This window comes from Conger conger, chromosome 9 (assembly GCF_963514075.1).
Source record: "Conger conger chromosome 9, fConCon1.1, whole genome shotgun sequence".
Lineage (NCBI taxonomy): Eukaryota > Metazoa > Chordata > Actinopteri > Anguilliformes > Congridae > Conger > Conger conger.
The window spans coordinates 60,354,030-60,371,529 of record NC_083768.1 but is presented as its reverse complement, the minus strand read 5'-3'; the positions used below and the strand labels follow the sequence as shown (position 1 = coordinate 60,371,529).

The window sequence follows — 17,500 nt, the reverse complement described above, 5'->3', positions numbered from 1 at the left end:
GATGATGATGGTGGTGGTGATGATGATGGTGGTGATGATGATGATGATGATGGTGATGATGGTGGTGATGGTGGTGGTGATGATGAAGGTGATGATGATGATGATGGTGGTGATGATGGTGGTGGTGATGATGATGGTGGTGGTGATGGTGATGATGGTGGTGATGATGGTGATGATGGTGATGATGGTGGTGATGGTGGTGATGATGATGATGGTGGTGATGATGATGATGGTGATGATGGTGGTGATGGTGATGATGAAGGTGATGATGATGATGATGGTGATGATGGTGGTGATGGTGATGATGGTGGTGATGATGGTGATGATGATGGTGGTGATGATGATGATGATGAGATGATGATGATGGTGGTGATGATGATGATGGTGATGATGATGGTGGTGATGGTGATGATGAAGGTGATGATGATGATGATGGTGGTGATGATGGTGATGATGATGATGGTGGTGATGATGGTGATGGTGATGATGATGATGGTGGTGATGGTGAAGGTGGTGATGATGATGATGATGACGATGATGATGGTGATGATGATGGTAAAGGTGGTGATGGTGAGGATGATGATGGTGATGGTGAGGATGATGATGGATAATGAGCTACAGTACAGGCTCTATGGTGACATGTGGAACAGGTGTAAAGGTGGAACAGTTCTACAGGTGTAAAGGTGTACAGGTGTGCTAACTGATTGATTGTGGGGAGAGAGAGAGAGAGCAAGAGAGACAGTGAGATTTCATTTTTAATGTTGCTATGTATAAACATACTGTATATATATATAGAATGTAATTATGAAATAAATCTCTGAGTTGCACACTCAGCCCCGACCCCCTCCCCCAGCGCAGCAGACTGGGCTCTGTAAGAATGTCAGAATGAGTCCATGATGCAGTTGCCGGGGCGATAGATTTGGTCCGTATTCCCTGGCGACGGGCATGCTCCTTCGGCCTCCTGGGACCTGGAGTCTATCCCCTCTCTGAGAGCCAGGCTTCATGACATCATCACCACTGCCCACACTTTGCACTTCCTGCTTCCGTTTCCATGGCAATCATATTTTCCACAGAGCAGGGCATTCCCAGGATATTCCCGTGAAACCAGCTCACTCACACCATGGGAATTTCCCTGGGATTTCTGTGTGGAAAATGACTAAACATAAAAAACTACAAATATCATTAAATAATTAAACAATATAAATGAATGTGGTGGCATGGATGGTGCAGTGGGTAGCACTGCCGCCTCACAGCAAGGAGGTCCTGGGTTCGAATCCCTGTCAGCCGGGGCCTCTCTGTGTGGAGTTTGCATGTTCTCCCCGTGTCTGCGTGGGTTTCTTCCGGGTACTCTGGTTTCCTCCCACAGCCCAAAGACATGCAGGTTAGGCTGATTGGAGAGTCTAAATTGCCCTAGGTATGAGTGTATGAGTGTGTGAGTGAATGGTGTGTGTGCCCTGCGATGGACTGGCGACCTGTCTAGGGTGTATTCCTGCCTTTCGCCCAATATATGCTGGTATAGGCTCCAGCCCCCCTGCAACACTGGGGGGACATAAGCGGGTTAGGATAATGAATGAATGAATGAATATATGAATGCACTCTGTGGTTATTGGGAGACCACACAGTTGTACCCTTGCACTCTGTGGTTATTGGGAGACCACACAGTTGTACCCTTGCACTCTGTGGCTATTGGGAGACTGTGCAGTTGCAGCCTTTACTAAAAATGGACAACATAACAGAAAAGCAAGTGGCTTGGCATAAGGTCACATTGTGGGGTTGATGTGCCACCACATTGACATTCCAGGCCCCCAAAGCTCCGGCACCCCTGGGCTGATCCCCTGTGCCTCAGGGCCACAGTCTGGTCCCCCCCCCCCCCCCCCCCCCCCCCCCTGCTCAGGCTCAGAGCCATGGGAGGTTTCACTGGATCTCTTCCAGACATTAGACTTCCTAATGTGGGTCTAAAGGTCATCTGAAAGGCACTGGCTGCATCTGAAATCGCATACTATGCATACTACACATACTACATTTCAAAGAACACCAGCCTGAGATTTAGTAAGAGTAGTATGCTAGTATGTGGTTTCGAAAGCAGCCCTTGAAACTAATAAGGAGATAAAATGTCTGTTTACCTGTGAAGTCTACTCATAAAAAAATAACAATTATTAATTCCTTAATAATGAATAAACAGAATTCCTGCCTTTCATATCACATATAAGTGGAGTCCCACACAATGCCTCACTTGGAAACAAATGTATTTAATTAGTATTTAAATTATCGTGACCTTCAGTAGTTATCTCGTGCCTCATACTTGTGCCATGGAATTATAAACAAAAAAATTAAGTCTTTACAGAGGAAATAATACCACAGAATATTACAACTTTTCAAAAACACTGTGGACAGAGAGTGAATATTACGTTTTGTATAATAAGTTACATAATATTATACAAAATATAATTATGTATAATTATAATGAGCTCTACGGCGCTGAAGCACTTCTCGCGCTCGTTACGCGCCCTTTCTTCGCGTTTAGACAGAAAATACGCGCCAAATGAGAACAGAGCCGGATAATTACGAGTTTCTCCCCCAAAGCCTGCGCACCGCCGCCTCCACTAATCGCATCAAAAGTCCCTCACACTGACGTCTCATTTTCCCCAAAGATCTCCTGGGATTCATCTCCAAGCTCTAATCAAACTGCTCCTGGGAAAGTTCAGCAATAACATTCATCTTATTGGTGACGTGGCTGGGACAGGTCTATTGCGGGGGATTCGACCACAGACTAGCACTGAAGACAGATTATCGTTATTGCTCCGGTGAACTAAAGAGCAAAGGTCCGGAGTCGGGGGAACCAATTTGGCTCTTAACGAAGCACCCGGGTTGACATCACATTCGGTCGCGGACGTTCCGGCTCGAACCGATGTCCCTGAACTCCGCTACCGTGCATCGGTAATTCAAAAAACGCATCCATTATTCAGTAGGCTTGTTCAGGGCTAGTTTCAGAAACGCTCTCGCCACAGTATCAAAGCATTCAGGTGCCTAAGTGTGTGTGTGTGTGTGTGTGTGTGTGTGTGTGTGTGTGTGTGTAGGATGGGGGAGTCTCTCTCGATTTCCCAAAATGACGTATTTCCTTATCCCGGGCCGCATGGCGCAGTTGTCATAGAAACCATAAGATTCGGACAGCTGTTCAGCGAGTGTGACCAGAATTAGCCAACACCCCAAACAGTGTGTCCGTCAGCAAAAAGGGATTTCGTGTGGAAAACAATGAAGAATACCAATTCATTCTGGTGTGAGTTTCTGGGGGGTGTCATTCTGGAGAATTCTGGAGCATTCGGAGCATTCCTACCTGTCGGGCTGAAACTCAAACTACTGTTTGCTGTGAATCCGCCACATTAGAACTGTGTTCAGATCAGCAAGTTTCAGTCAGTTTTCCGAGGTTACAGACATCAGTCCAGTTTAAGTCGGCTAAATATGTTTACTAGTTGCATTCTTAGCTATGGTATATAGCCTAGCATTATCTTAAACATAATTAAGCCTAACTGCCAACATTTTTTTCCTTCACGTTCGTTCCATCTTCCGGAATAGGCCAATTCAGAATTCAGATCCTAGAGTGCCCCCTGCTGAACAAGACCGCAACATGTCTCAAATATGTATATATTTTGCTTTGAACCAATTGTAAATCAATTGAAATAATACATAATTCAGAATTCAGAAAGACTGGATTTGCAGACACAACTACAGTATTATAAAAAATGGTTCTGGACGACCTATTTGGTTTGATTCCATAGAGGCACGGTTTTTAGTTCTTTATGGAACCTGTCATAGGTGTGGTGTGAAAACTCCCAGACAAAGAACCATTTTGCCTGACACAGAACCCTTTAACTCCACAGGGTTCTTCTATGAAATCGCAGGGTTCCAATTGGAGCCATTTTTAGTGCAGACAGTCAGAATGATCAATGTTCGGAAGTGACGCCCGACGTGGCGTGCGGGGCGGAAGTAACATCCGACGTGGCATGCGGGGCGGAAGGTCCTGCGTGTTTTGGTTCTAAAGGGGGAAGTTGCGAGAAAAAGAAAGGAGGAGACCTGATCGGCTCTGATGAAATAATTTGTGCAACAAGAAAACTTTAGCAGCCCCGTTGTTGTCAAGACCCCCGCGTCGGAAATCCCTGCCCGCATTGTCGACTTGTCGTCAGGTAAAGTAGCTAACTTGGCGAATGATACTGTCGATTAGCTAGTGTTTGCTAACGAGATTCACGAAGTAGGCCGTAGCTCCGGACTTGAAAAGAGCCCTTTTTGTCAGTTCCTAAATTGTCAACACATTTCTGCATAATTATGTGCCTGGTGTTTTCATTTACCGTTTATGAATGATGTCGATTTCTGACGCCCATTCATTTGTGTTCATTGTTGTGGAAGAATACATTGGCTTTACGTTACCTACGGTGTGTGATCGTCATCAATGTTGGCTACCCACAGCTAACGATATACATCTAGCTAGCTAACAACCCAGTAAACGCTCATGTTAGCTGAGTAACGTTAGCTGGTTAGCTCTCTTCATTTCCCCCAAAACTAGCTTGTTAGCTAACGTTAGCGTTTCCAAAATGGCGCCTACCTTCTGCATTTTCCCAAAACAAAACTTATAAGATTGAGAATATTGATTGTATGGTGCTGCGGTGCTCTCCGTGGGTATGTTCAACAGATTATTTGCTTGTCATTTAACATTACTATAACGTAACATATCAACGCGTTGGCGTTTGTTTGCCAAGCTACCCAGACAACTAACTGGCTACATCGGCGCAATGTCGGCTTTCAGAATTGACATGTCATGGTACATACGCTCTATAGTGTGACTATATATAGACTGTTTGTTATATGTTTTTCCTAACCAGATTCTCCAATAGCTAGCCGAGTTGCTTGCTAACCACCATATGATCATGTTAAACATGATACGCGCAATAGCTAGCTTCACTCTGCTTACCACTTCTGTTTCCGCTAGCTGTCTAGCTAATTTTATCTTGGTAGAGGCTAAGATAGAAACAATCACACATGGTTCTTGGGCAATTGTATAACTATGTAGTTAGCGAGCAAGCGAATTGCGTCTCCCTAGATTGTTAGCCAGCCTAACGTTAGCTGATATGTACGTCAACATCACATTAAGGGACAGTTGGATGTCAAGCTACGAGTAGCTCAGAGTAAAAAGTGACGATTGAAAACATTCCTGTGCTGCGCCCACTTCCAATAGGCTACTGCATCGGACGGCTTTTTCTGAGTTATTTCGCAGTCAGGATGATTTTATGGGTTTGTTTTAAAAATGTGTGTATTTGCGTGTTGGGCACTTGCTGGCCGAGGTCAGTACTGTTCACCATAGATACGTATCATAATGAGTGCATCTTGTAACAAGTTTCTTATTTAAGCGTGATTTTATTTCCAGTGACGGTATTTGGTATCATACGTTCTATAGATGTATGTCGAGGTCATTTGTGAAATGTATCTGTGTTGCCATGTGAGTGTGTGGGTTTTCCCAAATAATTACTCGGAAAAACCCCCGTCTTCTGTTGATTTCCGTTCAAATTCTGAATACATTTAACCATCAACTACTTTTAAAAATTCCCATCTATGACCGTTTCCAATACATGTTTCCTTGGTATTTTTTTTGCACAACTCCTTATATGGGAGAGTTATTCTTCCGTCTGGCAACCCTCCACAGGTGTACTGTTTGTTTATATGAGGAAACAGTTTAGAGTTTAGACGGAGCGACGTTTGTCATTATCGGTTGTCCATTCGTGCATTTTTTAAATATTTGTAAACGCGGCACCTGGGGGTTGCCGTTATTTATTTATTTATTTATTGGACCGACTGACATTTATATCAGAGGAAGTAAAGAATTTTGCGTCTTGGCCGCTTAGCTGCTAACTTGTTTGCTAATAAATTAGCCGGGAGAGGCTGCACCTAAGGTGTGGCCGATGACACACAGCACTGGTAAAACAGGCTGAGAACACTCCTGCGGCTCCGTAAGGAGCTTTGTGTTCGTATGTGTTAAGAGTGTAGAAATCCATCTGTCTTTAGGTGGCAATTCAACTGCATTCATTTGAAATATTATAATTGGTATTTCAATAAGAAACTTAAATATGGCAATTCTTGAAAATGAATGTGCGGAGAACTTTTTTTTAAGCTTATTGTATCGTTTTTATTGTCTATATTCCACGAATACTGAGTACATCAAATTATTTAGGCACGTGTGTATTCAGTGTATTTAAAAAAAAAAAAAAATTTAATGAATGGAGTGAATCATATCAAACTGAATCGTGGTGAAATGACAGATTTCATGATGCATTTAGTCGTTTGCTAAAGAATTTGAAAACAAATAGTTGTGAGGTCAGAGATTAACAGCCCGAGTATGTGTGTACCTGTGTGTGTGTGTGTGTGCCTGTGTGTGTGTGTGTGTGTGCGTACCTGTGTGTGTGTGTGCCTGTGTGTATGTGTGTGTATGCGTATGCGTGTGTACCTGTGTGTGTGTACCTGTGTGTGCGTGTGTGTACATGTGTGCCTGCCTTGATGTCTTCTGAAGGCCGTGTTGGCACGTCTGGTTTTCAGTGTTGCTCGCAGCCCCTGTTTGACCCGGTTGTGGAACAGTCTGACAGTCTGGGGCGAACATGGCCAGTCGAGGTGGAGCTACGCGACCAAACGGGCCCAACGCCGCCAACAAGATCTGCCAGTTCAAGCTGGTGCTGCTGGGGGAGTCGGCCGTGGGGAAGTCCAGCCTGGTGCTGCGCTTCGTCAAGGGCCAGTTCCACGAGTTCCAGGAGAGCACAATAGGAGGTCAGTGGCCGTTCCACTCACACCGGGTCGTGGGGGGGTGTGAGTGAGTGAGTGAGTGAGTGAGTGAGAGAGTGAGAGAGTGAGAGAGTGAGAGAGTGAGAGAGTGAGAGAGTGAGAGAGAGAGTGAGAGAGTGAGAGAGTGAGTGTGAGTGTGAGTGTGAGTGTGAGTGTGAGTGTGAGTGTGAGTGTGAGTGTGAGTGAGAGTCTTCACCGTGCACTCTGCTCCTCCACAGCTGCCTTCCTGACTCAGACGGTGTGTCTGGACGACACGACGGTGAAGTTTGAGATCTGGGACACGGCCGGGCAGGAGCGCTACCACAGCCTGGCCCCCATGTACTACAGGGGAGCGCAGGCCGCCATCGTGGTCTATGACATCACCAACGAGGTGCGCGCGTCTACTGCCTGTAATACTGTGTATATAGTGTGTGTCTATTGTACTGTGTTTATAGTGCATGTTAAAGTGCAGAATAATGTCCATGTCATTATTCTGCACTGTGTGTCTGTAGTGTCCGTGTCATTATTCTGCACTGTGTGTCTGTAGTGTCCATGTCATTATTCTGTACTGTCTGTATTGTTCATGTCCTTTGTTGTGTCTGTGGTGTCAGTAGTGTTCATGTCCTTTGTTGTGTCTGTGGTGTCAGTAGTGTTCATGTCCTTTGTTGTGTCTGTGGTGTCAGTAGTGTTCATGTCCTTTGTTGTGTCTGTGGTGTCAGTAGTGTTCATGTCCTTTGTTGTGTCTGTGGTGTCAGTAGTGTTCATGTCCTTTGTTGTGTCTGTACTGTCTGTGGTGTCAGTAGTGTTCATGTCCTTTGTTGAATAATGGTGTGGGCGTCTCAGGAGTCGTTTGCGCGGGCGAAGAACTGGGTAAAGGAGCTGCAGAGACAGGCCAGCCCCAGCATCGTCATCGCCCTCTCCGGCAACAAGGCCGACCTGGCAAACAAGCGCGCCGTGGACTTTCAGGTGAGGCCTCTACCTGGGCCTGGGCCTGGGCCTGACCGCTGCACCCGTCTGCTCTGCTACACCTGTCTGTATGACCACTACACCTGTCTGTATGACCACTACACCTGTCTGTATGACCACTACACCTGTCTGTATGACCACTACACCTGTCTGTATGACCACTACACCTGTCTGTATGACCACTACACCTGTCTGTATGACCACTACACCTGTCTGTATGACCACCACACCTGTCTGTATGACCACTACACCTGTCCATACTACACCTTCAGTGTCTTTATTTTCAAGGAATTTTCTATTTTAAAGTATCACCCAACAAAAAAGAAAAAAAACGTCTATTTTCTGTATGTTTTTAGTTGTTGTATGGTTTGTTTTTCAGGCCGCACAGTCATACGCAGATGACAACAGTTTGCTGTTCATGGAAACCTCGGCCAAGACCTCCATGAACGTCAATGAGATATTCATGGCAATCGGTCAGTCCCCTTTTATTATCTGTGGCATTAAAGATTGGTCCATTAAAAAAAAAAGTTATTATATGAACGTAACTTTTTTGTGTGTTTTTCCGCCCCCAGCGAAACGGTTGCCCAAGAACGAGGCAGCGGGGCAGGGTTCGAATAGCCGGGAGGCCGTGGTTCTGACCGAGACCGCTCAGCCCACCAAGGCCCCCTGCTGCAGCACCTGAAGCCCTGCCCCTTTCTACGGCCCTGTCCCTTCCTCTTCCTCCTCACTGCCCCACCCCCTCACTGCCCCACCCAGCCTCTCCATAACCCCGCCCCCTCACTGCCCCAGCCTCTCCATAACCCCGCCCCCTCACTGCCCCGCCCAGCCTCTCCATAACCCCGCCCCCTCACTGCCCCGCCCAGCCTCTCCATAACCCCGCCCCCTCACTGCCCCACCCCCTCACTGCCCCGCCCCCTCACTGCCCCGCCCCCTCACTGCCCCGCCCCCTCACTGCCCCGCCCAGCCTCTCCATAACCCCGCCCCCTCACTGCCCCGCCTCTTCCTCCTCCTTGCTCTGCCCCTCACATTTCCTCCTAACTGAATGACCTCCGGACCATGTGGGGGCGCCCTTCTTCACGGATAGCTAAAGACTGTACAGCTGTGTTTCTAATACAACATGTCTTCTTTTGGGTTTTTGTTTTTTTTTCCTGTTCCTTTGTTTAAATTTCTTTAAAAAAAATTTTTTTAATTAGCCTTTTTTTTTTTTTTTTAATGTACTTCAGAGATGCATGTATCACTACAAGGTCAAAAAAAAAAAAAAGTTAAGTTTTAACTTGGTTAAGCAGAAGAAGAAGAAAGTGTGAGAGGGGACTTTGTCTCTCCCCCCGGAGAGAAAATGGCATCCAGGTGACCCGAAAGAAAATGGACTGGGCGACTGGGCCCTGTGCGCGGGGCGGGGCATGCGGGGCGGGGCAAGTGGGGGGGGGCGGGGTTCCAGCGCTTCCCCTCCTCACGTCCTGGGACACGAAACGCGGTGTGAAACAGCGGCATGGTAACCTTGGTGACCTTCGGCGGATCTCTCCCGTGATTGGCCAGCTGTTCCAGCGGCAGGAGAGTAACTCTGGATGGCTGTTAATCAGCTAAAAAAGAAAAGACAAAGCCTTGTGATTGACAGGGTTTTTTTTCTGTAAAATGCCCGTGTTCCCCGTATGCGCAGACCCCCTCCCCCTCTCCCCGTATGCGCAGACCCCCTCCCCCTATGCGCAGACCCCCTCCCCCTCTCCCCATATGCGCAGACCCCCTCCCCATATGCGCAGACCCCCTCCCCATATGCGCAGACCCCCTCCCCCCCCCTATGCGCAGACCCCCTCCCCCTCTCCCCATATGCGCAGACCCCCTTCCCATATGCGCAGACCCCCTCCCCATATGCGCAGACCCCCTCCCCCTATGCGCAGACCCCCTCCCCGTATTCGCAGACCCCCTCCCCGTATGCGCAGACCCCCTCCCCCCTATGCGCAGATCTGGGCACACACACCTCGGGTGACCGTTCCAGCCAGTGAACAAGAGCAGGTTGTCATTTGCGTGTTTTTTTGGAGGGGAGAGGAAGGGGGGTGCATATGCGTGTTTTGGGGGAAGAGGATGGGGGGGGGCGTATGCGTTCATTTCACATTTATCCATCATTGCAGCCTGCCAGGGCACCAGAACCCCACACACTCACTCACTCACTCACTCACACACACTCACTCTCACTCACTCACTCACACAGTCATACATACACGCATACATACATAGATACGCACATAAATTCATGCAAACACAGCTGTACACTCTCTCACACTCACTCACACACACACACTCACACACACACACACACACACACACTCACACACACACACACACACACACACACTCTCACACACACACTCACACACACACACTCTCACACACACACTCACACACACTCACACACACACACACACACACACTCACACTCACACACACACACTCACACACACACACACTCACACACACACACACACTCACACACACACACACACACACACACACACACACACACACACACACACACACACACACCTGTTGATGTCTGTTAAGAGTCAGTAACTTGGACAGGTCTGATGCCTTGCACTGACGGCGCTTATGAATACTCCTGTCATAATTACAGCCGGAGTGGTAAATATATATATAAATAATATACTGTAAATAGGGTGTTGCAATGTAGTCTACTTTTCAATTTAGGGTTCACCGGACTAATGCTTGCTTGGGGAGTGGTGGAGGGGAAAGCATACAATCTGTACAGTAACCAGGAGCCCCTCCACTGTGGGCTTCACACATGAAATGGTTCGGTTATAATCAGTGCTGGTCTATAAATGTAGTGTTATTAACCAATGAACTTGCGTTTCTTTAGTGATCTGTCTTGTACTTTTTTCTCAACGACAACGGCGACGACAAAAAAGAAAATGGGGGGGGGGGAACACAAAAAAAACAAAAACAAAATGTCTTGGTTTATATTTTTGATTTCTTCTGCTGTGTGTGATAAGAGACAATGATGCCCAGTCAATTTTCCACCTTGTAGACCTGAACTGTATTGTTATATTGGATGATTAGTAATTCTGCTATAACGAGACTTAAGTAGCTGAACTGATTACCTGGCTGGTGCGCCTACTTTTACAATGCCATTGTAATGACGTAACAATGTTAACGGCGAAGGATTGGTCAGTTCTAATGTTCAGGTACCGATTTATGAATAAATAATTTAATAAACAGGGATATATTGCAAGCATTTTTTTTGTGAACATTTTTGAGAAACTGCCAGAAAGGAGGAGGTGTGGATCCTCACACCGGGATGAAGCTGCGCGGAGTTCCGGTTTGGAACAAAGCCCCAAATGTTCAGGGCAGGGGTTTCAAATGTTCATTAAGAAGCACCCGGACTAGCCTACATATTTTAATGCATATTTGACTTGTGTTACCCATGTTATGGATAAAACCCCAGGTTATGATTGAAAAGATTCTTTCTCAGTTTCTCAGACACCTATTAAGCCAAACTGGACCCCCTGTGTGTGGGGATCCAGACACAGCTGCAATCTCAGAACTTTTAACAAGCTGTTAATTTTTCTTAATCTTAATGTTCATGTTGAGATTTATTTTAAGCCAAAACTCCCCCAAAACTCCCCGTTTGTATTGTGCTCATTGCACTATATTGCAAACAATGTTTGATCAAATGATAGACTAATGTTAATCAATAGGTCCCTAATTAAGCTGCTGACCACGTGTTAAATTTAAGCAAAGAAATTTTGGAAATTAATCAACATAATGCAGGTTTAGCTAGTTATTTACTGAATTCAGAATTAAAAATAATCTTCCAGGTGGTTAGTTTTATTGACCATTTGTCCACAACTTCACCAGTTAGAAATATATTGATTGATTCTGTGAGAAACCCCCCAAATACACCACGAGGCGGAAGCAGGTGGGGAAGGGAACGCGTGTAGTCTGACCAGGTGCGGCTGGAACAGGGTTCATTTCATTTTGTTCTCGTTTATCTGACTCCAAAAGATAAGTTCAACTGCTCCTCTGTTCTAACAGTTCAACAAAAGGAACTGCAAATGTCCACCAATAGTGTGGCTCTATATGATCGCTATGTATTTGTATAGATGCGGACGTACCTGCGGCCTGTATAGCCTACAATGATACACTTAGTATGTATCTTGTGACAGCACTGGTGTATAGGCGAGTGACTACGGGGTGCAGGTGTCCTAGGTTGTCTGTCTGTTAGGACTCTAAACTGCTAAGTGTGCAGTGGTGCGGGCCAAGAGGATGCAGGTTCAAATTAATACAATTTATTAAACAATGTGTAACACAGAAACAGAATGACAATCTGATGCAAGAATTACAAGTTGTAATATGAATGGCTATACGCAAAAGGTGCGCAGGAGATCGTATTAGCGAGTCTCCTCGAACCATTCCACCTTCCCCTCTATATACCCAGCGTTTACAGGAAAATAACAAATCATCAAATAAAGAGTCACAAGATGGCGGTAACAATGGCCCTGCTGATGTTATCTCTGTATGTCCAACAAACCTGGTTAACCTTTGTATTACAGCTGGATGCTGACTCACAGGTAACTTGCATTACCTGGGGTTTATTCCTAAATTAACTATTCAGCGACCAGTGTACCACACCACCAATGACACCAAACTATTTCCCACAACATTAGCTATCTAAAGACACTGAACACTGTGGGGAAACCCATGGTTTCTACAGTACTATTTAACCTCATCAGTTCTGGGAGCATTCCACTGAGGTGGCAGAATTGCGCAGAGGCAGCAAAATTTCCCTTGGGATGAATAAAGTATCTATCTATCTATCTATCTATCTAAATGATGGGAGCAATAGTCCTGTTTTGACGAGCACTGTCTTTTCCTTAGTCTTGCTGACCCTGTGTCAACATGGTCAACACAGTCTGTTTCCTTTTGGGGGTCTGCAGAGAGGCATACTTATGTAAAATCCCCAATTCTTTAATTTGATCAGTTAAAAATAAGTAGCCTTTTTATGTCATTACTTGCAATAAACACAATATGAGCAGGGAAACCACTGCTCTAGACCCGCGCACAGCAAGGGCCGATCCACTTCAGGATTTTGTGGCAACTTCTGCTCTCAATTATTTAATTGGCTAAATAATGTCCTGATCACACATTTGTATATGCTTCAGCTGCAGTGTAGTGTATCCTGCAATGTAGCTGTCAGAAAAATAAGGTAAAATGGGTTGGAACAAAAGCCAACTTCACTTCATATTTAAGAGATTTAGGGCCTTTTTCACAGATTAAACTCAGTCCTGGACTAAGGCTATGAAACGGGCTCTAAATCTTTTACTATACATTGTTGCTTCCATATTTATTTACATATTTGCTTTTAAAACGGACGTGTCACTCTTGTACGTAGCCTGTACAACAACAGGAAGGTACTGTATTATGCATGTTATTGTAACGCGTCATGGACATTGTATACTTTTATAAATTCCCGTTTATTGTTAATCGGGCATGTCTGACCGTGGCCTCGCGCCCCGCCCCCGCTCGGTTTCAGATCCGGCGTCTCGAGCAGTTCCAGCCTGTGCGATCTTTCTCATTCTCCCTCCACCACGTCTTCTTTAGCAATCTTGATTTCTAAAATAAAACGTCCAAAATTGAAGGCCCGTTGTTTATTTACTGCGTAAATTAATAGATCATTAAAAGTATCTCTTCGCACTGACATTAGCCTACTAAATGAGCTACTTTAATATTACATTGTTATGACTTGACATTATTTAACTTCACGACGGTGTGCGGATTATTGTGGTCTAACATCAATAAATTCTACAGGCCTATTCGCCGAGTTAAGCTCGTGCCCGCTTTATCTGCCACGCGCGTAGCTGCGCTCCGTATCTTTTTTTTTTTTTTTTTTTCCGTTCTGCGTTTTGATGTCGGCTGCGTCAGGGATTCCGTGTGACCTTGAAATTATTGCCCACAAACGGTCGCATTTTTGTGCGCTGTCTTTTGGGTCATAGCGGAATATCCATTCTGTCTCCCCTAGTGGAGGAACGGCGGGTTTACAATGACAAATACAAAATCAGGGATGAGCGCCATGTCTGATCCCGTCGCTGTAGGACGCAGAAAGGGATAGAGGAGTCTATCGCGCGCCACTCGCGGGGACGGGTCCTCTCGAGGCTCGGTTAACGGGATGTCCGAGAGCGCCGGGGTCCAGCAGGGATCCCCGGCCGTGGGAGCAGCGGGCTCCGCTCCAGCGGCTCCCGGTGCTGGGGGAACGCAGTGCTCAGGCGCCGCTGCAGGGTCCGCTCGAATCGCCGTGAAGAAGGCGCAGCTGCGCTCCTCTCCGCGTCCAAAGAAACTGGAGAAACTCGGCGTGTATTCCGCCTGCAAGGTACTTCAAGACCGTGTTTTTCCCAGTTAAAAAATAAATAAAACGCGCCTTAACCAAGCAACCGAGAGCTAGAGCGGTCAGTTTGTTTTTTCGAAGGATAGCTAGTTAGCTGGCTAGCAAGTAAGGAAGCTGATATAGACGAGTGTCGGATTAATTTGTCATGACACAATAAAATATTGTTTACATGTACGCAACAAACTAATGCGACTCAGATTACAAGAGAAAAGTGTGTGATTGAATGCTTGCTGCACAAGTTTGGCAGTTGGGGTTTGCATTTACATTTGATATCGCGCGATGACTGAGACGGGGACGTAAACACACACACTTGGCTCCGTGTCAAATGTTGGCTTTATTGAATGCAGGGCTCATAATCTCATCGCCTCGGGTGCACCCGTACGCATGCGGGTCGCGTGTGGGCGACAGGAGAAGAGGAGAGTTGTCCGTTATTGCTGTAAAAGCGCCTTGGTTGTAAAAACACGCAGCGGAATAGTAGATTTGTAGGAACCGTCGTCTTTGTTGTGACAGGGTGACAGCTGCCGCTGGTGGGCGGAGTTTGTTTTTGTTCGGCGGCGCACGTTCCGGCACGACTGCAGTGCCGCTGCCCTGCCGCTAGGGGCGCAACGCTGCGCGGCCGTATTCCAGCCCAAATTCCGCTGGATGCGCAATTAACTTTTACAGTCTGTGCTAGTCTCCTGAATCGTGTTTTTAGATGCATTTATATAATTTAAGGTTTAGTAGAAAGTTTAAGGTTGCACACTGGCCATGTATGAAACTGGATATTTAACTGGATGAGTTGAGCAGTGCCCCCCCCCCCCCCCCCCCAAAAAAAAATAAAAATAAAATAAAACCCTCCAAATAAATGTCTGATTAAGCTGTTGGACAGTGAATGGTGCTTTTACTCTGCTCCTAAAACTTGATTTGACTTGTAGTTTTTTATGTCTAGCCTATGTTTACCAATACTGAGAGCAAACTAATTATTTAAAGTTCATTTATTTGGTTAGTAGGCCTAACCATTTGTTAAAACGTTGAAAATCAGTAGGAGTGTTCTCAGATTTGACCCGTGACGACGTGATTCTCAGGCGAGGGAGGGGCACAAATCTGACCTCCCTTTCATACGATTCTATAGGAAACGATTCAATGCGTCCTGAGATCGCTCACCACAATTTCCATTCAGTTCGATTATTTTGATATGATTAAATCCATTTCAGGATTTTCAAGATTATTTTAGAAAATACACTCAATTCACAAATGTGACCGGATGTACTCAGTATTCATGGAATATCAACAAAAGTTATTTTCAAGAAGTGCCATGTTTAGGTTTCTCATTGAGCGATTATGAAAGATTATAACATTCCCAATCGATTCCAGCTGAATTGGCACCTTAAGCGCCATGTGGTTTTACACTCCAAGTAACGGATGTGATTCTCTCAGGCAGAGGGTGGGGGGTGCAAGTGCAATGGATGGAAGAGCCAGAACCCCCCGCCCACCCCCCCGCGCGGAGACCAGCCCCCCCCCTCCGCCAGCCTGGCCCAAGCCTGCCGCGGCTGCAGCCACGCCCTGGGTGAGCCAGCCAATCACGGGCCGGGGATCACAGTTTGAGGGGGGCATTGTGGCGACTGTTCTGGAACCTTGCATAGATGGGGGCTGCAATGCTTGGGTTTCAGAGACTGTTCTGGGATCAGTAGTAACCCTTTAAAGGCCCACTCAGTAACTTCAGTTGCTAATGCTAATGGCTCATGATGAAAGAAAATAAGTGTAGAATTATACTAAAACTATACTATAATAAAAAAAAACGAATTAACCTAATAAGAAGGAACTCATCACTCATTCGTCAGGTCAGAGATGGAAAGAATAGTTTGCTTAAATTTTCCCACATAAAGCATCTCTAACTGCCTCAGGTGTACTTGACATTGCCACAGCAGGCTTATGCGAACTGCAACAGTTCGAAAGGCTCAGTATGACAGAGTTCAATGGGCTAAGCTAAGTTATCACTCACACACACTCACACACTCTTTCTCTCTCTCTCACACACACACACACACACGCACACACACAGTACCAAAGGCTCAGTATAACAGAGTTCAGTGGACTAAGCTAAGTTGTTGCCCAGGTTATGAAGACACCAGTGGAGTCCCATCATCCATGGCGGTACTGAGATGCCGGCCATGTTCATGTTATTTCGTGGAAAAGCAACCGAACGTTCTGTGGAGATTACCGAGTTGGCCTTTAAGGTGTAAGATCAGATTAGAATGTTCCTAACAAATGTTCTAATGCTGATGTAACAGTCACACTGGAGTTGTAGAACACTGATGTAACAGTCACACTGGAGTTGTAGAACACTGATGTAACAGTCACACTGGAGTTGTAGAACACTGATGTAACAGTCACACTGGAGTTGTAGAACACTGATGTAACAGTCACACTGGAGTTGTAGAACGCTGATGTAACAGTCACACTGGAGTTGTAGAACACTGATGTAACAGTCACACTGGAGTTGTAGAACACTGATGTAACAGTCACACTGGAGGTCTAGAACACTGATGTAGAATTGTGGAAACTGAAAGGGTAAACCTCTCCCATGACAGCGGATCATGTGACCCACCTGGAGAAGGTGTCGGAGGACGAGGTGAACCGGCTGCTGGGCATTGCTCTGGACGTGGACTACCTGTACACCTGCGTGCATAAGGAGGAGGACGCAGACACCAAACAGGTGTACTTCTCCCTGTTTAAGGTAGGGCTCAGTGTGGCAAACTGGTCTCTCTCACACACACACACACACACACACACTCCCTGTCAAACACACACACTCACACATACACACTCACACAACACACACATTCCCTCTCACACACACACACTTACACACATACTCCCTGTCATACTCACACACACACACACACACACACACACAGATGGTCTTGCTCTGAGATGCATACGAGGGCCCCTCAGACTGTCAGACAGGAATGTGGACACGGGGGTCATGTGACTTCAGTAATGGGGTCAAGTGTGTCAGGCTTCACAACACACACATACTCACACACACACACACTCTCACACACACACACAAACTCACTCACACACACACACAAACTCACTCACACACACTCACACACACACTCTCACTCACACTCACTCACTCACACTCACACTCACCAGGGTTCCAGACTAACTTTTCCACTGGTAGCACTGGTGCTACCAACTTTCTCAGTTGGTCGCACCAGCATATGATTTGGTCGCACCTTTTTTCTTTGTACAGCATGGTATTAATCAATGACCTTGATGAATAATTGCATACCCTAGTTTTGCATTGATGTAAAGATTGACAGTGACTCCAGACTTGTTATTTGCAAAATATTTTAA

At 46.0% G+C, this 17,500-nt stretch overlaps 2 protein-coding genes across 3 annotated transcripts in view; both read left to right on the top strand.

Moving 5' to 3' along the window:
* Nucleotides 1-4,016: 4,016 nt before the first annotated feature.
* rab5aa (RAB5A, member RAS oncogene family, a) lies at nucleotides 4,017-10,995 on the top strand. Its single transcript, XM_061254656.1, has 6 exons — nucleotides 4,017-4,181; nucleotides 6,580-6,804; nucleotides 7,038-7,189; nucleotides 7,642-7,764; nucleotides 8,144-8,237; nucleotides 8,337-10,995. Exons 2-6 carry the CDS (start codon nucleotides 6,639-6,641, stop codon nucleotides 8,444-8,446), a joined length of 645 nt encoding a protein of 214 aa, XP_061110640.1. The 5' UTR covers nucleotides 4,017-4,181; nucleotides 6,580-6,638; the 3' UTR covers nucleotides 8,447-10,995.
* Nucleotides 10,996-13,769: 2,774 nt separating this feature from the next.
* The window catches only part of kat2b (K(lysine) acetyltransferase 2B), a 31,245-nt gene continuing 27,514 nt past the window's right edge, over nucleotides 13,770-17,500 (top strand). For both annotated transcript variants that reach the window (XM_061254640.1, XM_061254639.1), the window contains exons 1-3: nucleotides 13,770-14,140; nucleotides 15,572-15,701; nucleotides 16,726-16,871. In XM_061254640.1, the coding sequence (XP_061110624.1) occupies nucleotides 13,940-14,140; nucleotides 15,572-15,701; nucleotides 16,726-16,871 (477 nt within the window). In that variant the 5' untranslated portion in view covers nucleotides 13,770-13,939. The remainder of the gene's footprint in view (nucleotides 14,141-15,571; nucleotides 15,702-16,725; nucleotides 16,872-17,500) is intronic.

Excerpts from the sequence above, each read along its gene's own strand:
- rab5aa (XM_061254656.1), top strand. The coding sequence starts at position 6,639 with ATGGCCAGTCGAGGTGGAGCTACGCGACCAAACGGGCCCAACGCCGCC. Across the intron at positions 7,190-7,641 it reads TCTATGACATCACCAACGAG|GAGTCGTTTGCGCGGGCGAA; the intron begins GTGCGCGCGTCT and ends TGGGCGTCTCAG. Across the intron at positions 8,238-8,336 it reads TGAGATATTCATGGCAATCG|CGAAACGGTTGCCCAAGAAC; the intron begins GTCAGTCCCCTT and ends TTCCGCCCCCAG.